The 17,194-nt window shown below is 44.5% G+C and overlaps 1 protein-coding gene across 1 annotated transcript in view; it reads left to right on the top strand.

The window, feature by feature from the left end:
• The first annotated feature begins 821 nt into the window (after nucleotides 1–821).
• The window catches only part of LOC309394549 (solute carrier organic anion transporter family member 1B3-like), a 28,057-nt gene continuing 11,684 nt past the window's right edge, over nucleotides 822–17,194 (top strand). Inside the window, exons 1-7 of the mRNA XM_081957878.1 lie at nucleotides 822–985; nucleotides 3,549–3,690; nucleotides 5,951–6,083; nucleotides 7,917–8,023; nucleotides 10,818–10,967; nucleotides 14,118–14,216; nucleotides 15,649–15,891. Coding sequence (XP_081814004.1) covers nucleotides 860–985; nucleotides 3,549–3,690; nucleotides 5,951–6,083; nucleotides 7,917–8,023; nucleotides 10,818–10,967; nucleotides 14,118–14,216; nucleotides 15,649–15,891 — 1,000 coding nt within the window. The 5' untranslated portion in view covers nucleotides 822–859. The remainder of the gene's footprint in view (nucleotides 986–3,548; nucleotides 3,691–5,950; nucleotides 6,084–7,916; nucleotides 8,024–10,817; nucleotides 10,968–14,117; nucleotides 14,217–15,648; nucleotides 15,892–17,194) is intronic.

Genomic DNA, 17,194 nt, shown 5'->3' with positions numbered 1-17,194 from the left:
TATTTTTGAACTGCTAGGTTGGCAGAAGCTGGGACAAGTAACGGGAGCTCACTCTGTTATATAGTGCTAGGGATTTGAACCACTGAATTGCCGACCTTTCTGATCTTCAAGATCAGCGTCTTAGCTACTGAGCCACCGTGTTCCTTATCCACCGTATCCCTAAAATGGCCACAAAAATTGGCGTTTGGGGGGGGGGGTAAGCATAATGTTCTGCCTGCGTCTATCATGTTGTCAGAACTAAAAGGTTCAAATCAATCTCTGATTATGTAGTATGGGGGGACAATTGAATGTGCGGTAGTAAAAATACATGGGAAATGTCTTACAAAACAACTCTGTTAAGTAATTAAGCTCCCCGTTAGGAGAGCGAGTATGCAGAGAAGAGTAGTGAGAGTGATATGGAATAACACGCACAAATCAGCATACACTGAATAGTATAAAAATATAGTAGAAATATAGAAGTATTCAGAGTCTGGTTAACAGTCCAAATCATACACGGTTCAGTAATTCAGTTATCAAAATAGTCAGTCTAACACACAAAATATTGTAGCTAAACAGTAGCAAGACTCAGTAACTCACGAGCAGTATCAAACAGTATCCACGAGCAGCATCTAACAAAACAGAGAGCTAACAGCCATTCTGGCTGCCTCTTATGGCTGTTTGAGGTAACAAGCCAATTACATATCTTAAACATTTAAAGTAACAGTAAAGTAATCATAGCTTATATACATTGCCAAGCCAAGCCTAGGGTTACATCCCTAACAAACTCTGATCGGGAACACTGAGAATCTCCATAGACATTTGTCTTATAAAACAATAACCTGTGAATTTTATTTCTATCTTCCATCCAAGATACCTAATCATGAAACAGATGGATACTGCCCCCACGAACAAAGCAGCCATGGAAGCAAACACCAAACCACCAGAGGAGAAAACTGCCAACGAACTACCATTAAAGCAAAAAACAACTGGCCATCAAGGAATCAAGGTTTAATAACTTATTATTACTCTTTAAAAAAAAAAGAAATATTGAAAATGTACTCAATTTTGCGACAATGAAGCCTTCCAGATAAAGGCATGGCATTTCCAGGACTGAAAGGGGGTGATTGTCCTTCTCGGTGGTGGGATTCAAATATTTTTAACTACCGGTTCTGTGGGCATGGCTTGGTGGGCGTGGCGTGGCATGGTGGGCATGGTATGGCATGGTGGGCGTGGCTTGGTGGGTGTATCGGGAAGGATACTGTAAAATCTCCATTTCCTCCACACTCCAAGGGAAGGTTACTGCAAAATCCCCATTTCCTCCCAATCAGCTGGGACTCAGGAGGCAGAGCCTAGATGGGGGCAGGGCCACCCAGAGGTAGTATTTACCGGTTCTCCGAACTACTCAAAATCTCCGTTACTGGTTCTCCAGAACTGGTCGCAAGCTGCTGAATACCACCTCTAGTCCTTCTGCCATCAGAGACTGCAAGCTCTTTCAAAAGATCTTTTTTTGTGAATGGCGCTGGAACCATAACTGGAGAAATGTCATTTCAAAATATTTGGGTGCTCCTGAATGGATCTGCTGGAAATTTGGCTTAAAAACACACAATCACCCCTCTCAAGCAACTTCTTGAGCACTTGCGGCTGGTCCGAGTTGTTGAAAGGAGAGATTCAACCTAGAAATAAGGAGAAATTTTCTGACAGTGAGAGCAAGCGACCCATGGAACAGAAGTTGCCTTCAGAAGTTGTGGGAGCTTCATCACTGGAGGCTTTCAAGAAGAGGCTGGACTTGCCATTTGTCAGAAACGGTGTAGGGTCGCTTGCTTTGGCGGGAGGTTGAACTAGATGATCTATAAAGTCCCTTCCAAGTCTGTTAATCTGTATCTAAAGCTATTCTGAAACAAAGACAAGATTTTTTAGTCTTAAACTGGAACAGTGTGATCCTCTGAAACAGGGGTGTCAAACTCGTGTGCGTCACATGCTGGCCAAGCCCATCCCCAGTTTAGGGAAGGGGGGGTTGTGATATATCATGTGACAGCAAGGGGCCATCATGGGTTTGACATCGCTGCTCTGGAAGATTCCATTGTTCTTTCTTTCTAGCAAGGGGGATCAATATGGATCAAGAAAACTAACATTTCCATCCCTGCATCGGGGGAATTGACCCAAATGTTCCACCAAACTGCTCTCTTTAAGATACATTAGAATGGAAGTTTGTCTTTTGACATTTTTCAGTCCCCTTCAGCAAAGCAATGCAACTGCTAGCCAGTAGATAAACAAGAACTGGACAAAACCCTGACCTTTGATTCCATGTGCAGCATAACCATCAACATCCCAAAGTTCAAAGTGGAATCTTTTTTGTCAACTCACCTGTAAACATTTTCTATCAATGATCGTAGCTCTTGGCTTATAGAATCAGGGGAACAGACAATGTTGGCAAACGGGATAATATTTAAGCAATTATCAGATAGTGGGGGGAGGGAGGGAGGGGGGAGGAAGAGAGGAAAGGAGGGAGGGAGGAAAAAGAGAGAGGAAGGAAGGAAAATGGAGGCAGAGAGGAAGAGAGGAAAGGAAGAGAGGGAGTGAGGGAGGAAGAGCGGAAGGAAGGAAGGGAAAAGGAGGGATGGAGGGAGGCAGAGAGGAAGGGAGGAAAGGAAGGGAGGAGGGAGGAAGAGAGGAAAGAAGGAAGGAAGGAAAAGAAAGAAAGAAAGAGTAATGGAGGGGGAAGGGAAGGTATGAAGGAGGAAAGGAGGGTCTGTGGGAGGGAAGGAGAGAGGGAGGGAGGAAGAGAAAGAGAGGGAGGAAGGCAGAGAGGAAGAGAGGGAAGGAGGGAGAGAAGGAGGAAGAGAGGAAGGAAGGGAAAGAGGGAGGAAGAGAGGAAAGAAGGAAGGAAGAAAAAGAAAGAAAGAAATAAAGAAAGAAAGAGAAAAAAAGAAAGAAAAAAAGAGTAATGGAGGGGGAAGGGAAGTTGGGAGGGAGGGAGGAGAGAGGAAGGAAGGAAGGGAGAAGAGAAAGGGAGGGAGGAAGAGAGGAAGAAAAGAGAGAAATGGAGGGAGGGAAGGAAGGAAGGAAGGGAGGAAGGAAGGAAGGACTTAGTCTTCTTTCGTTTGTCATTTGGTTTTATTTATTTTGTTGTTGTTTGTCAGTGTGTTTATTGTGGGTTTATGTTCTTTCTGTTGGATGTTGTTGCTTTCCTATGCCACCCAGCCACATCTCTAGTGATTCACTTTACAACTGTGGCAAGAAAGGTTGTAAAATGGGGCACAACTTCACTTAACATATGTCTCAATTAGCAACAGAAGTGTGGGGCTCAATTGTGGTCAGAAGCCGAAGACTATCTGTATACAATTTTAAAATAACCCTTTGCCATTGAAAAGTGGCTAAAACCATTGACCTCCTAACTCTCTTTTTCGGTGGTGGGATGGGATGGAGAGGAAACACGGACTTATTCTTGGAAAGCTCCTGAATTCTTCAAGGCCTGGGAACATTCATTTAATTTTTCTAGAGAAAACTAGAGTTCTCATTTTTCTTTCTTTCTTTCTTCTGCCCTCTCGCTCAATCCCACCTTTTCTCAGGTTTTCCTTGCTGCCCTGGCATTTTCATATTTTGGTAAAGCGTATGCTGGGGCCACGATGAAAAGTTCCATCACACAACTGGAAAGGCGATTTGGCATTCCTTCTTCAACAGCTGGCTTCATTGATGGAGGCTTTGAAATAGGTAGGTGGAACCCAAAACTAGGAACACAACTGGAGAGCTTGAGGTCATAGGTATTACTGTATTTTTCGGAGTATAAGACACACTTTTTTCCCTCCTAAAAGAGGGTGAAAATTTGGGTGAGTCTTATACACCAAATGCAACCAACCACCGTTCCCCACCCTTTGGCCTCTGCCTCCCAGCAATTTGCCTTCTTGCAGCAAGCAGCAAAACAGCCTGTTTCAGTTTCAGCTTCAGCACAGCCTGATTAGCAAAAACAGCTGATTGTTGGTTGGATTGGCCTCCCGACCATCAGCTGTTTCAGGCTGCAGGGTTTGCCATTGCCTATTGCTGTCCCCGAGCAGGCCATTTTTGGCCTCCACATCCAATTTTCAGCTTCTGCTATGTGCCCCATTTTCCGCCTCCGTGTGCCCCATTTTCCGCCCATTTTCATTTTCTGCCCGGAATGGAAAATGGGGTGTGCAGAGGCTGAAAACAGGCTGTGCAGATGTGGAGACCAAAAATGGGGCATACAGGGGCAGCAATAGGCTATGGCAATCCCTGCAGCCTGAAGCAGCTGATCATGGGGAGAGCAATTCAACTGGATAGCAATAGGCTATGGCAATCCCTGCAGCCTGAAACAGCTGATAATTGGGGGGGGGGAGCAATCCAACTGACAATCAGCTGCTTGTGCTAATCAAACTGTGCTGAAACTGAAACTGAAACAGGCTGTTTGCTGCAAGGAGGCAAATTGATGGGAGGCAGAGGCATATTTTGTCACCCTTGTTTTCCTCCCCAAAAGCTAAGTGTGTCTTGTATTTTGGAGCGTCTTATACTCCGAAAAATACAGTATATCATTGACCCCTGTTTTCTGGATTGGGAGAAAAGGGTTCAAAATCAATTGGTATCCAGAGGCCCAAGGACATGCCTTGGGCTTAATCCCTCTGACAGCTGGAATTAAACATTATCCAGCAATTGTCATGCCCTAATTTATTTATTTGGGGAATAAATTTAGTGTACTTAGTGTATAAATGTATAAGTTTAGCGTGCTGCCTTGGTAAGGCCACACTTGGAATATTGCATTCCAGGTTTGATAGCCACGATATTTTTAAAAAAGATGTTGAGACTCTAGAAAGAGTGCAGAGAAAAACAACAAAGATGATTTAGTGGACTGAAAGATAAAAGATATGAAGAACGGTTGCAGGAATTGGGTATGTCTAGTTTAATGAAAGGGACGGGGTGGCTCAGGGACTGAGCTTGTTGATCAGAAAGGTTGGCAGTTCAGCAGTTCGAATCCCTAGCGCTGCATAATGGAGTGAGCTCCCGTTACTTGTCCCAGCTTCTGCCAACCTAGCAGTTCGAAAGCATGTAAAACTGCAAATAGAAAAATAGGGACCACCTTTGGTGGGAAGGTAACAGCATTCTGTGCGCCTTCGGCAGTTAGTCATGCCAACCACATGATCACGGAGATGTCTTCGGACAGCGCTGGCTCTTCGGCTTTGAAACAGAGATGAGCACCGCCCCCTAGAGTCGGGAAATACTAGCACATATTTGCGAGGGGAACCTTTACCTTTAGTTTAATGAAGAGAAAAACTAGGGGTGACATGATAGCAGTGTTCTGATATTTGAGAGGCTGCCACAAAGAAGACGGAGTCAAGCTATTATTCAAAGCACCTGCAGGCAGGAAAAGAAGCAATGGATGGAAACTAATCAAGGAGAGAAGCAACCTAGAACTAAGGAAAAATTTCCTGACAGAAGAATTAATAAGTGGAACAACTTGCCTTCAGAAGTTGTGAGTGCTCCAACACTGGAAGTCTTTAAGAAGATGTTGGATAACCATTTGTCTGAAGTGGTGGAGGGTTTCCTGCCTAGGCAGGGGGTCGGACTAGAAGACCTCCAAGGTCCCTTCCCACTCTGTTATTCTATTCTATTCTACATATCCAACACACCTTCCTCCTCCTATTTTCCCCACAACAGCAATCCTGTGAGGTGGGTTGATCTGAGAGAGAGCGACTGGCCCAAGGTCACCCGCTGGCTTTCGTGGCTAAGGCTGGACTTGAACTCACAGTCTCCCTCTTTCTAGACTGGTGTCTTCACCACTAGACTTCCATCATTGAAAGTTTTTAAGAAGAGATTGGACAATCATTTGTCTGAAGTCATACAGTCTCTCCTGCTTGAGCAGCGGGTTGGACTAGAAGACCTCCAAGGTCCCTTCCAACTCTGTTATTCTGTTGTTCTGTATGGCATCATGCCCTAATGGAGAGCTTCTATATTATCTTCCCAGGAAATTTGTTGGTGATTGCATTTGTGAGTTACTTCGGGGCAAAATTTCATCGGCCAAAAATCATCGCCTTTGGTTGCTTTATCATGTCTTTGGGGACCTTTTTAATGGCATTGCCTCATTTCTTCATGGGATAGTAAGTATGAGAGACAGAGAGTGAGAGAAGAGGGAGTCTTTTCCTGCTCCTTTCATAGAAGACCTTTATTGTGAAAGGTCTATAAAATATCCATGTGGGACCTATAAGAAACTCTGCCAGTTATAAGAGTGAATCATTTAGATTTGTCTCATCTAGGGATATTTGGAAAGGACCTACATCCGTTTTGTAAGTCATAGAAAAGCAGGAAGCCCATATTATACAAACTATGGAATTGGGGTCAAATAGCATTCTTGACTCTAAATCAGTGGTGGGATTCAAAACTTTTTACTACAGGTTCTGTGGGTGTGGCTTTGTGGGCGTGGTGGGGAAAGGATACTGCAAAATCCCCATTCCCTCCCCACTCCTGGGGGAAGGATGCTGCAAAATCCCCATTCCCTCCCCACCCGCTAACCTGCTTTCCAGCTTCATTCTCCTGTTCAGGGCAACAAAAGAAGATCAGCTGGGAGGCAGCGGGGGCGCTGCCAGCCTATTTGCCAGTTCTCAGAACTGCTCAAAATTTCTGCTACCGGTTCTCCAGAACTGGTCCGAACTGGCTGAATACCACTTCTGCTCTAAATCCAAGATGACCAAATAGAATTACTGTATTTGAGAGTAGATATCCAGCAGAAATGTAACGGAGCATGTGGCCGATCTTGGGGGAATGAGAGGAAGAGGTTTTGTCTAAGGAGCAGGCAATGAGACAACTCACTGAGGCCAACTTGTCCCAGGACAATTCAACAATTCAATTTAATTACTTAAAATAATTTTCTCTAAAAATTTGTTTAAATTTTTGTCGTTCATATTTCCTTTTGTAAGAAGTCTGGGTGTGGCTTAGCTGTATTGAGCTCTGTGCTCGAAATGAAACTAGTCTGGGCTCGTCTGCTGAGCTGAACTAAAATGAAACTGTTCTCTGTTGCTGATTTTGTGTGTGTGTGTGTGTGTGTGTGTGTGTGTATGTGTGTGTATGTATGTGTGTTACAACCCCTGGTATGCCCAAATATGGGAGGGAGCTCACTACTCCCCCTTTCTGTCCTTCGGCTCATTACATATTTGGGCATACCAGGGGTTGTAACACAAATACATACCTATTTCCCTGGCTCAGCTGATAAGGAGGAGAGCCTGTGGCTTAGTGGCTAACAAATCTGCCTAATATGTAACACAGCCCAGGTTCAAATCCCAGTAAGGGTATGGCTATCTGATGAGAGCTAAATAGCTTGAAATAGATCTATACTAGTCTCCCTTTATTTATTTATCAGCACAAATACAACACACACACACACACACACACACACACACACACACTGATATGTGCTGATATTTGGGCATACCAGGGGTTGTAACACAAATACATATATATATATATACATATTCCTGCTGAATCAGTTACCTGTTTGTGCTTTCTGGATTTGATTTTTGCAACAAACTCTGACATTGATATATACCCCTTCTGGGTATACCAGTATATAAAAATTTCTTAAGTAGCATCTACAACAGAGGCGGGTTTCTGCCTGTTCGCCCCAGATCGGGCGAACTGGTAGTGACAGCAGAGGGAGGCTCCGCTCAGCCACCTGGATGCTTCTGTGAATGCACAGAATTGTCGCATGAGCGAACAGGTAGTAAAATAAATTGAAACCCACCACTGATCTACAACTATAAAAATGGTCTAAACAATGTAAAATTATAAAATAAACCACTACTAACCATGATATACATACTATCAGTAAACTGTATATGCTAAATTAAATGCTAAATATGTCCTATTTCTTTCAATCAAAGAAAGGTACCTCTAAATGTATTTGTACACATACTAGAAGTAACCTCTTTCCTTTCCAGTTATCAATATGACACAATATCCTTCACATCAAACAACATTTCCAGTTTCTCCCCCTGCTTATTAAATCCCCAGGATTCGCTCAAGATAAAAGGGATGTCAAAGTTAGGTAAGGATAATCAATTACTCTGACCTGTGTTTTGAATTGCTGCTATGAAGTTGCCTGTAAATCAAAATGGCATATGCTAATTCTTGTCTTCGGTGCAACATATTACGCCTCTTGCCCCAAATTATAATCTAACGTTTCCATACTCATATGTCATCTTTGCTCAGTGCCACTGAATGGGGCATAGTGATGCCACACCATTAAAAGTTTCCTCCAGATGATACCATTAGGTGATGATGGTGGCACCACACCATGAGAAGTAAAAGGGAGAAGTTTGGCATGGAAAACTTCTTCATGGAGCAGGACATGATCTTGAGAGACGGTATTGATCGAAGCATAATCAACAAATCTGGTCCAAAATGATCAATTTTGGTTATTCAACATTGCAGATTTAGATTCTCAGAAAGTCCTTTAGAACTTGTAGTTCTGTAGGTCCTGGCTGATTCTGAGGAATGGCCTGGCTGCCTTAAGGTGTTGGAGGCCCATCATTCCAAATATCCAATCTAAAGCTCTCCCTATCATCAACAGAACAATACTGCTAATTTCATCTACTTTGGTGGCCGTAATTTTGTATTTACTTAGCTAATTGTGGCTTGTTCTCAGAGGATATCAGCCTCTTGTGTTAAGCAAAGAAACCCATCCTGGTTTTTTTTTAACCAGATTTATGAAAACCAGCAAAATGGACTCCATCATAGTATACCATTGCATGGAGCCTGTTATGGTAAATCTGCCTTTGAAAGTTGAGCAGGCAAAGTAGAAAGTTCCTTTTATGAAAGAGTTTACATTAGAAAATATAGGGGTGGTGTTGGTGGAAACTATGCTCAAATCTATGGGAAAGTTAAGGGAACTTCATCCAACTAATGTGACACTAGAGCTGGCTGGATTTATCCTGATTTAAGTACTATGGTGAGGATGGGATGGCATGGCATAAGATAGGATAGGATAGAACAGGATAGAATAGAATAGAATTAAGAATAGAATAGAATTAAGAATAGAGTAGAGTAGAGTAGAATAAAGAAGAGAAGAGAAGAGAACATTTGGCCAAGTGTGATTAGACACACAAAAAATTTGTCTCCAGTGCATAAGCTGTCCGTGTACATACAAACCAACAAAATCATCATCATCAACAACATAATGATACCAATAACAGAAGGTAGTAGAAAAAATGAGAAGGATAATAGTAATGATGTCCATTGTGTTTGAAGAGGACCTTGACATCGAACAGGTTGTGGGCTGCCCACAATGTGTCCTCAAGTGGCTGGTAAGGCCTATAGGGGCACACAATGTTGTGCCACATGTCGGGCCGACATGTGTGGGCACCATTGTTGCAGTATTCGCAGCCCTGGTATATAGTAGTACATCCATACTGCATGGGTAAATATCCTTAGACATAAGACAGAACTGTGGAAATTAGGTGTTCAGCAGAGTGATGGCCTGAGGGGTGGGAAACGGTCTTTGTGTCTAGTTGTTTTGGCATGCAAGGCCCTATAGCAATGTCCTGAGGGCAGGAGTTGAGACAATTTCTGTCCAAGATGCGAGGGGTAAATGTAAATAATTTCACAGCCCTCTTTCTGGCTCGTGCAGTATATACGTCCTCAATGGAAGGCAGGCTGGTTCCAGTTGTTTTTTCTACAGTCCTAACTATCCGATGAAGTCTGTGTCTGTCTTGCTTGGTTGCAGAGCCAAAACAGACAGTTATAGAAATACAAATGACCAGTTATGTGCGGTGAGGTTTATGGCTGGTGAGGCACTGACACAGTGGTGGGTTTCAAATATTTTTAGACTTGTGAACTTCAACTCCCAGAATTCCACAACCAGGCATGCTCAGTTCCGATTTAAAACGACAGCATTTGTTTCTCTCTCCCTTCCTCCCCCACCCTCTCTCTCTCTCTCTCACACACACACACACAGAAGTTGAATTGGACTATCTCTCCTACCCCCTTCCCTCTCTCTCTCACTCACTCTCAAACAAACACACACACATACAAAAGTTGGGTTGGATATCTTTTCCAGTGGCTTGAAAGCAGCTCCTCTGCCATCCCCTCCATTCCTCTGCTGCCTTCCCCAAACACCTCCACCATTGCAAATGCAGCCTGCTGTCTGGGTGGGAAATGCCTGGAATGCAATAAAGCCTACCCACTCACCTCCTGCTGGCAGGCTGGGGTGAGAGGAGAGGCAGAGAAGCTGGAGGGGAGCCGATCCGAGCCTTCCAAAAGAAAGAGGCTGGGGGAAAGTGTGTGTACTACAGCATGGCTCTTTGCCTGGCTTCCGTTGATGACTCTGCTTAACTGTTAAAAAAAAGCCTCTAAAAAAGTGCCCTCTACTATGAGGCAGGAGAACTGTGTGCCTCCCCTACCTCGGGATATTTTTGGCTTTTAACCCTCGCTTGTTAAGATTTGGTTAAGCGAGGGTTAAAAGTCTAAAAAATCCCGAGGTAGGGGAGGCATGCAGTTGTCCTGCCTCATAGTAGAGGGCGCTTTTTTAGAGGCTTTTTTAAGCCTCACCTCAGCACTCGCCTTTTTCCCTTTTACATTTTTTTTCTTTTCATGATGAGAGCGGTGAGGCGCTGCCTTTCTTGCCTCCCCTGACTGCACGTCACTGCAAATGACAGAGTCATATATTATTGCTAGCCATATATTATCGTAAGCACATTTTTATTTTATTATACCCCCATCTTCAGTTTCACCACACTTATTACTTTGCGCTCTGGATTGTAGAAGTATGACGATCTGTGCTTTTGAGGAAAAGGTATGAGTCCCATAATGACTTTTCATGCCATAATTGTTATTCTTTGCAGACTGTGACCACAAGATTGTTACATCTTATGCGTGGATTTTCGTCTTGCTGGGGAATCTGCTACGTGGAATTGGAGAAACTCCAATTACACCTCTGGGCATATCGTACCTCGATGATTTTTCTAGAGAAGAAGATGTACCTCTTTATATCAGTAATGACCAAAATGCTTGTCTGTCAAATCGTGTGATCTGAACTTAATGAGGCTGAAGAGATAGGCCATGTTCACGCTGGGATGGTTCATGTTTTGGTTTTTCCTACTTCGCAGCAAGTTGGGGGAATTCCTAAATTATCAGATACCGAATTTAGGTCACAGCTAATTCTATTCATTATTGGATATAATAGAAATTGGCATGCATAATCCACATTCCCGTGAAAAGCTGAAGGGAAAAAAAGCCAACGCAGTCCTAGGCTGCATTCATAGAGGGATAGAATCAAGATCATGTGAAGTGTTACTACCACTTTACAAGGCCTTGGTAAGGCCACACTTGGAATATTTCATCCAGTTTTGATCACATTGATATAAAAAGATGTTGAGACTCTAGAAAAAAAAAAAGAGCTTGAGAAGAGCAACAAAGATGATTAGGGGACTGGAGACCGAAACATAGAAAGAATGAGTGGGTACCGTATTTTTCGGAGTAGAAGACGCACCAAGTTTTGAAGAGGCAAATAAAAAAAAGTTTTTGCACTCTGCAAACCTCCCCAAAATGGCCCTAATTTCGTGAAAACGGGCCCGTATCCCGCCACCAAAAAAGGCATGAATAGCCTTTAGGGGGCTTGCAGAGTGCTCCTGGGGGCGGGATGGGCCAAAAACTAGGAAGAAATGACCTATTTTTCGTGAAAACGGGCCTGTTTTTCGTGGGGAAAAAAGGGGCATGGATAGCCTTTAGAAAGCTTATAGAGTGCTCCTGGGAGCTGGGGGAGTAAAAATTTTTTGCTCATTTCTGCCCTCCACAGCCCCCAGGAGCTCTCTAAAAGCTTCCTAAAGGCTATGCACGGCCATTTTGGTGGAGGGGGCGAGGTTTTGGGAGGCAAAAATGCTGTATTCAGTGTATAAGATGCACCCAGATTTTCAGCCGCTCTTTTGAGGGAAAAAGGTGCATCTTATAGTCTGAAAAATATGGTATATCTAGTTTAATGATAGCAAAGTTCCAATATCTAAGAGGCTGCAGAGGGGTCAACCTATTCTCCAAAGCATCTAGAGGCAGGACAAGAAGCAATGGATGGAAACTAATCAAGGAGAGAACCAGAGGTGGTATTCAGCTGGTTCAGACCGGTTTGGACGAACCGGTAGCGGCGACCTGCCCCGGCTCTATGCCATCCTATTTAGCCACATTTTAAAAGCCATGTGCATGGATGCAAGCAAAGCAAGCAAGAAAAGCACATGCACAGAAGGCTGCACACATGGGCAGAAAGCGTGCACACTCACAAAGTGAGCGTGCGCATGTGTGGCGAACCGGTGGTAGACTGCTGTGAAACCCACCTCTGGAGACAACTAACCTAGAACTAAGAAGAAATTTCCTGACAGTTAGAACAATTAATCAGTGGAACCACTTCCCTCCAGAAGTTGTGAATGCTCCAATACTGAGAGTTTTTAAGAAGATGTTGGATAGCCATTTGTCTGAAGTGGTGTAGGGTTTCCTGCCTAAGCAGGGGGTTGGACTAGAAGTCCTCCAATGTCCCTTCCAACTCGGTTATTCTGTTATTGTTAGAAAACATGCCTCTTTATTAGCTCAACTGTGAAAACAACATACAGTGTTTGATATGAAGCAAAGATGCTTTCCTACTAATCATAACTCTAGATCAGGGATCTCCAAACGTGGCAGTTTTAAGACTTTGGACTTCAACTCCCAGAATTCCTCAACCAGCCATTGTGGCTGGGGAATTCTGAGCGCTGAAGTCCACAAGTCTTTCAAGTTGCTAAATTTGAAGACCCCCTGCTCTTGATGGAGGCATCCTTGCAATTCTATTGATGACAGAAGAGGTTTTCCACTGTCTTCTCCCAGGATATCATTTCAAGTGATTCTTGGGCAGTCTCCCATCCAACTACCAAGCACAACCAACCCTGCTTAGCTTCTGAGATAGATAGAGGTCTCTCTCAGTGATGGCTAACCTTTCCCGGACTGAGTGCCCAAAGCACGCGGGCACCTGAACCCCCAAAATGCAATATGGGGGTAGGCCCTGTCCATGTACCCCATCCCCTTGCACATGTGCATGTGCCCCCCAGCACGCACCCAGCCCCCCCGCACATGCACCCCCCTCACATACTCTGCTTCCCATGCATGAGCATGTCCCCCCTGCATTTGCCCCACCCCCTCACATGCGGCCTTCCCCCTCCACGCACATGTGTACTGCTCCCCCGCATGCCCCTGCCACCCACATGCCTGGCCGATGGCTGGCAGGAGGCATGCGCACATGCATGCACAGTGGAGCTGAATTGGGGTGACGGCTCGCATGCCCACAGAGAGGACACTGCGTGCCATAGGTTCGCCATCACGGGTCTATCTCTTCTAAGAACCTTAGCACCTGCCTTTAGGTTCAAAATCAGAGGTGAGTTCCTACCGGTTTGGACCGGTTCGGCCGAGTAGGTAGTAACTCAGCCGGACACGCGCCCGAACCGGTTCTATCCTCGGCGGTGCCATCTTAATTTTCTGTTCTGCGCATGCGCAGAACAATCTTCATTGAAAAAAATGTATTTTCCTCCCTTTTCTAATCTTGTGCGCATGCACAGAACTTTTTTTGGTGCAAATGCACATGTGTGCAGAGTAATGCCAGCAGGCACCCACCCCTGTTCAGAATGGTACTGCTGGCCTTATAATGAGAAGGAGAGACATGATAGCAGTCTTCCAATATCTCAGGGGTTGCCACAAAGAAGAGGGAGTCAAACTATTCTCCAAAGCACCTGAGGGTAGAACAAGAAGCAATGGGTGGAAACTAATCAAGGAGAGAAGCAACTTAGAACTGAGGAGAAACTTCCTGACAGTTAGAACATTTAATCAGTGGAACAGCTTGCCTCCAGAAGTTGTGAATGCCCCAACACTGGAAGTCTTTAAGAAGATGTTGGATAGCCATTTGTCTGAAACGGTATAGGGTTTCCTGCCTAGGCAGGGGGTTGGACTAGAAGACCTCCAAGGTCCCTTCCAACTCTACTATGGTATTGTATTGTATTATTTCATGCATATCTTTACAGCTTCCTTGTCCATTGCGTCAAATATTAGCAGTGTCCTCCGGAATGGACTAAATAAAACAGTGAAGAATATACATAACATGTGCTGATTTTTCTTCTTCTTCTTCATTATTGCAGGCTTTTTGCACACCTCGGCCATGATTGGGCCACTCTCTGGCTTCCTCCTGGGATCTGTGTTTGCCAGACTCTACGTGGACATTGGTTTCGTGGACATGGGTAAGGCGGAACTAGAACTAACCAGTTGGCTGGCCTAAGTTAGCTGGCTCTTGTACATCTAGAGTCGTCGTATTTGAGAAAGGATAGAGTGGAACCAGAAAGGGTAAAACTAACAGCAAACAGACTTCTTAATAGAGAAGAATAGTCCCCTTCTAAATGCGGGGGAAATAGCAGAACCATTTGAAAAAAATATCAGCTCAAGGAAAAGGCAGTAAAAGCCATACTTCAAACCAAGACCATTTTTTTCTCCTTCTTTCACAATCTTAGTATACTTTTGGATCACAGCTGAACCCAAGTGCTGATAGATCCAGGAGCAAGGAAAGGAAAAAATGGCTTCTCCCATGGATAGCAAAAATATGGAGTTCAGTGCCATCAGATGTGAGGATGGCAGCTGATTTAGGAGGCTTTGAAAAAGAGACTGGACAACTTTATTTATTAAACTGCAATAGCCCTCCATCTCAAGCCAGTGACTTACGGAGATGAGCAGCTACCAATGACTATCAATCTTAAAAGGTGGAATTTTACCTCCTGAATTTGCAGTGGTGAGAACTCAGTGTCAATAGAAGTGGGATATTAGGCAGTAGGGAAATCGCTGTCTAACTTTCCTAGAACATATAATAATAGAGTTGGAAGGAATAGAATAGAATAGAAAATTAGAATAGAATAGAAGGATAGGATAGGATAGGATAGAATAGAATAACACAGTTGGAAGGGACCATGGAGGTCTTCTAGTCCAACCCCCTGCTTAGGCAGGAAACCCTACACCACTTCAGACAAATGGCTATCCAACATCTTCTTAAAAACTCTCAGTATTGGAGCATTCACAACTTCTGGAGACAAGTTGTTCCACTGATGAATTGTTCTCACTGTCAGGAAATTTCTCCTTAGTTCTAGGTTGCTTCTCACCTTGATTAGTTCCCATCCATTGCTTCTTGTCCTGCCCTCAGGTGCTTTGGAGAGGCGCTTTGAAGGGGACCTTGGAGGTCTTCTAGTCCAACCTCCTACTCAAGCAGGAGACCCTATACCATTTCAGACAAATAGTTCTTCAGTCTCTTTTTGAAAGCCTCCAATGATGCCACAACCATAACTTATGAAGGCAAGCTATCCTGTCCTGTCCTGTCTTATCCTATCCTATCTCAAAAGATTTGTCCACCAAAGTTTCATTCTCTCTTGCAATTGCTTATGCTTGAAACCCATTTTCATGATGTCTTGTAGATGCTAAGCTCTTCATATTCAGTTCCTTGAGGACACACCCTTGCCTTGTCCTCTTTGCTCCCCTTCCCCTCAAACTTTCAAGAGCCCCTGTACCTTTATGAAAGCAAAGACCCGCCTTGTTGTTTGTGATTCTGTGAAATGCACACGGACTTGACAAAGCGCCATGAGACCGACGTTCCAGATAATGGAACTCAGCTTTCTCCATTCCTTATTCTAGATACAGTAACTATCAGTCCAACTGATTCACGTTGGGTTGGTGCGTGGTGGATGGGCTTTTTAGTTGCCGGGGTCATCGCTCTGATTTCCGGAATCCCTTTCTTGTTCCTGCCTAAAAGTCTGGACAAAATGGAGAATGCTTGCATCCAGAAAAACCTGGATCCCATGGAAAGCAACACTAAAAATAGCCATGGGCAGAAGCCTGATATTCAAGACAGAATGGCAAGCTCTGGACAAATAAATGGTAAGTATTGAAATGATTCAGTTTAGCTGTGGCAGGACTCAACCAGGGTCAAGATTTGGCTTCTACCGTCTTTCCCTGAAAATAAGACAGGGTCTTATTTTCTTTTGACCCCCCGAAATAAGCGCTTGGCCTTATTTTCAGAGCGGTCTTATTATTTTTGAGGTGCAGGAGGCTGCGAGTGCGGTCACCTCGCGGCTGCTGCTGTGTTGCAATATTTTTTGGGAGGGCTTATTTTAGCGCATGCGCTCAAAAGCCCAATAGGGCTTATTATCTAGGGAGGACTTATTTTGGGGGGAAACAGGGTAGGAGAGCTGACTATATGGCTGGGTCAAAATTGGATAAGGGCTGTTTTCCACACTAAGGATGAGAAAATTGATAGGTTTCAAGATCTGTGGTAGCAGGAGAAGAGAAGCTCAAGAGGGGACGAGCATGGGTGTGTGTGTGTGAAAGGCACGAGGAGAAGGGTTGAGATATGGAAATCAGAACTTTAGACACAGAGTTAGAGCTATAGCACTGGCAACCATAATTCCTGGTCTTGGTGTTTCAGACCTTGAGACAGAGTGTCCTCCACCACCACATAGGGACATCGGCATCTCCATGTAAACTTCCATAGTGCTGGAAGTCACAGATAGAGAAGCACTATGCATAGGCAAGTCTACTCAGGAGCACCCTGACATTGGATATCTGTTCTGACCCAGCCTTAGCAGAACCAAGAAACAGACTCTTGCCCCCAAAAACCCCTCTTTATTTAGCTCTTGTAAATTACTGGCATTCACCCACTCAAAAATCCAGACAATAGTCCTTCAAAAAGTTAACTGCAATGACAGACCTTATCGGTTCCTTGCAGTGGTGGGTTCCACATCCCGTTCCAACCGGTACGGTTGGAATGGGCCTGGCGTCACCCACATGGATGCGTGCAGTGTGTGCACACATGTGTGTGGCATGTGCCTGCATCGTACCTGCCTGCGATGCCTCCACAAGCCTCCCCGATGCTCCAGCTGCTTGGCAGAGCATCGCGAAGGCACTGTACACACCATGCGTGTGTGCGGAAGCGCGAAGGCTTAAAGGACAGGTAAGGAGCTTGGGCAGGCGGGTGGGCCCTCCAGAGCACTGTACCGGGAACAGTACCTGGTGCTCCGGGTAGGCTCTGATATGCTCGTACCAGGGCATACTTCCTGCAACCCACCACTGGTTCTTTGGGATACTTGCTAGTCGCAAAGCTGTAAATTAAGTTCTGGCAAGCGTCTCTGAACCCCGATAAGCAATTCAAAAGCATGCAAATGCAAGTAGATAAATAGGTACC

This window comes from Natrix helvetica (genome assembly GCF_964273705.1).
Source record: "Natrix helvetica genome assembly, chromosome: 6".
Classification (NCBI taxonomy): Eukaryota; Metazoa; Chordata; class Lepidosauria; order Squamata; family Natricidae; genus Natrix; species Natrix helvetica.
The sequence above is the reverse complement of the archived record's forward strand: the minus strand, read 5'-3'. Positions and strand labels throughout refer to the sequence as shown.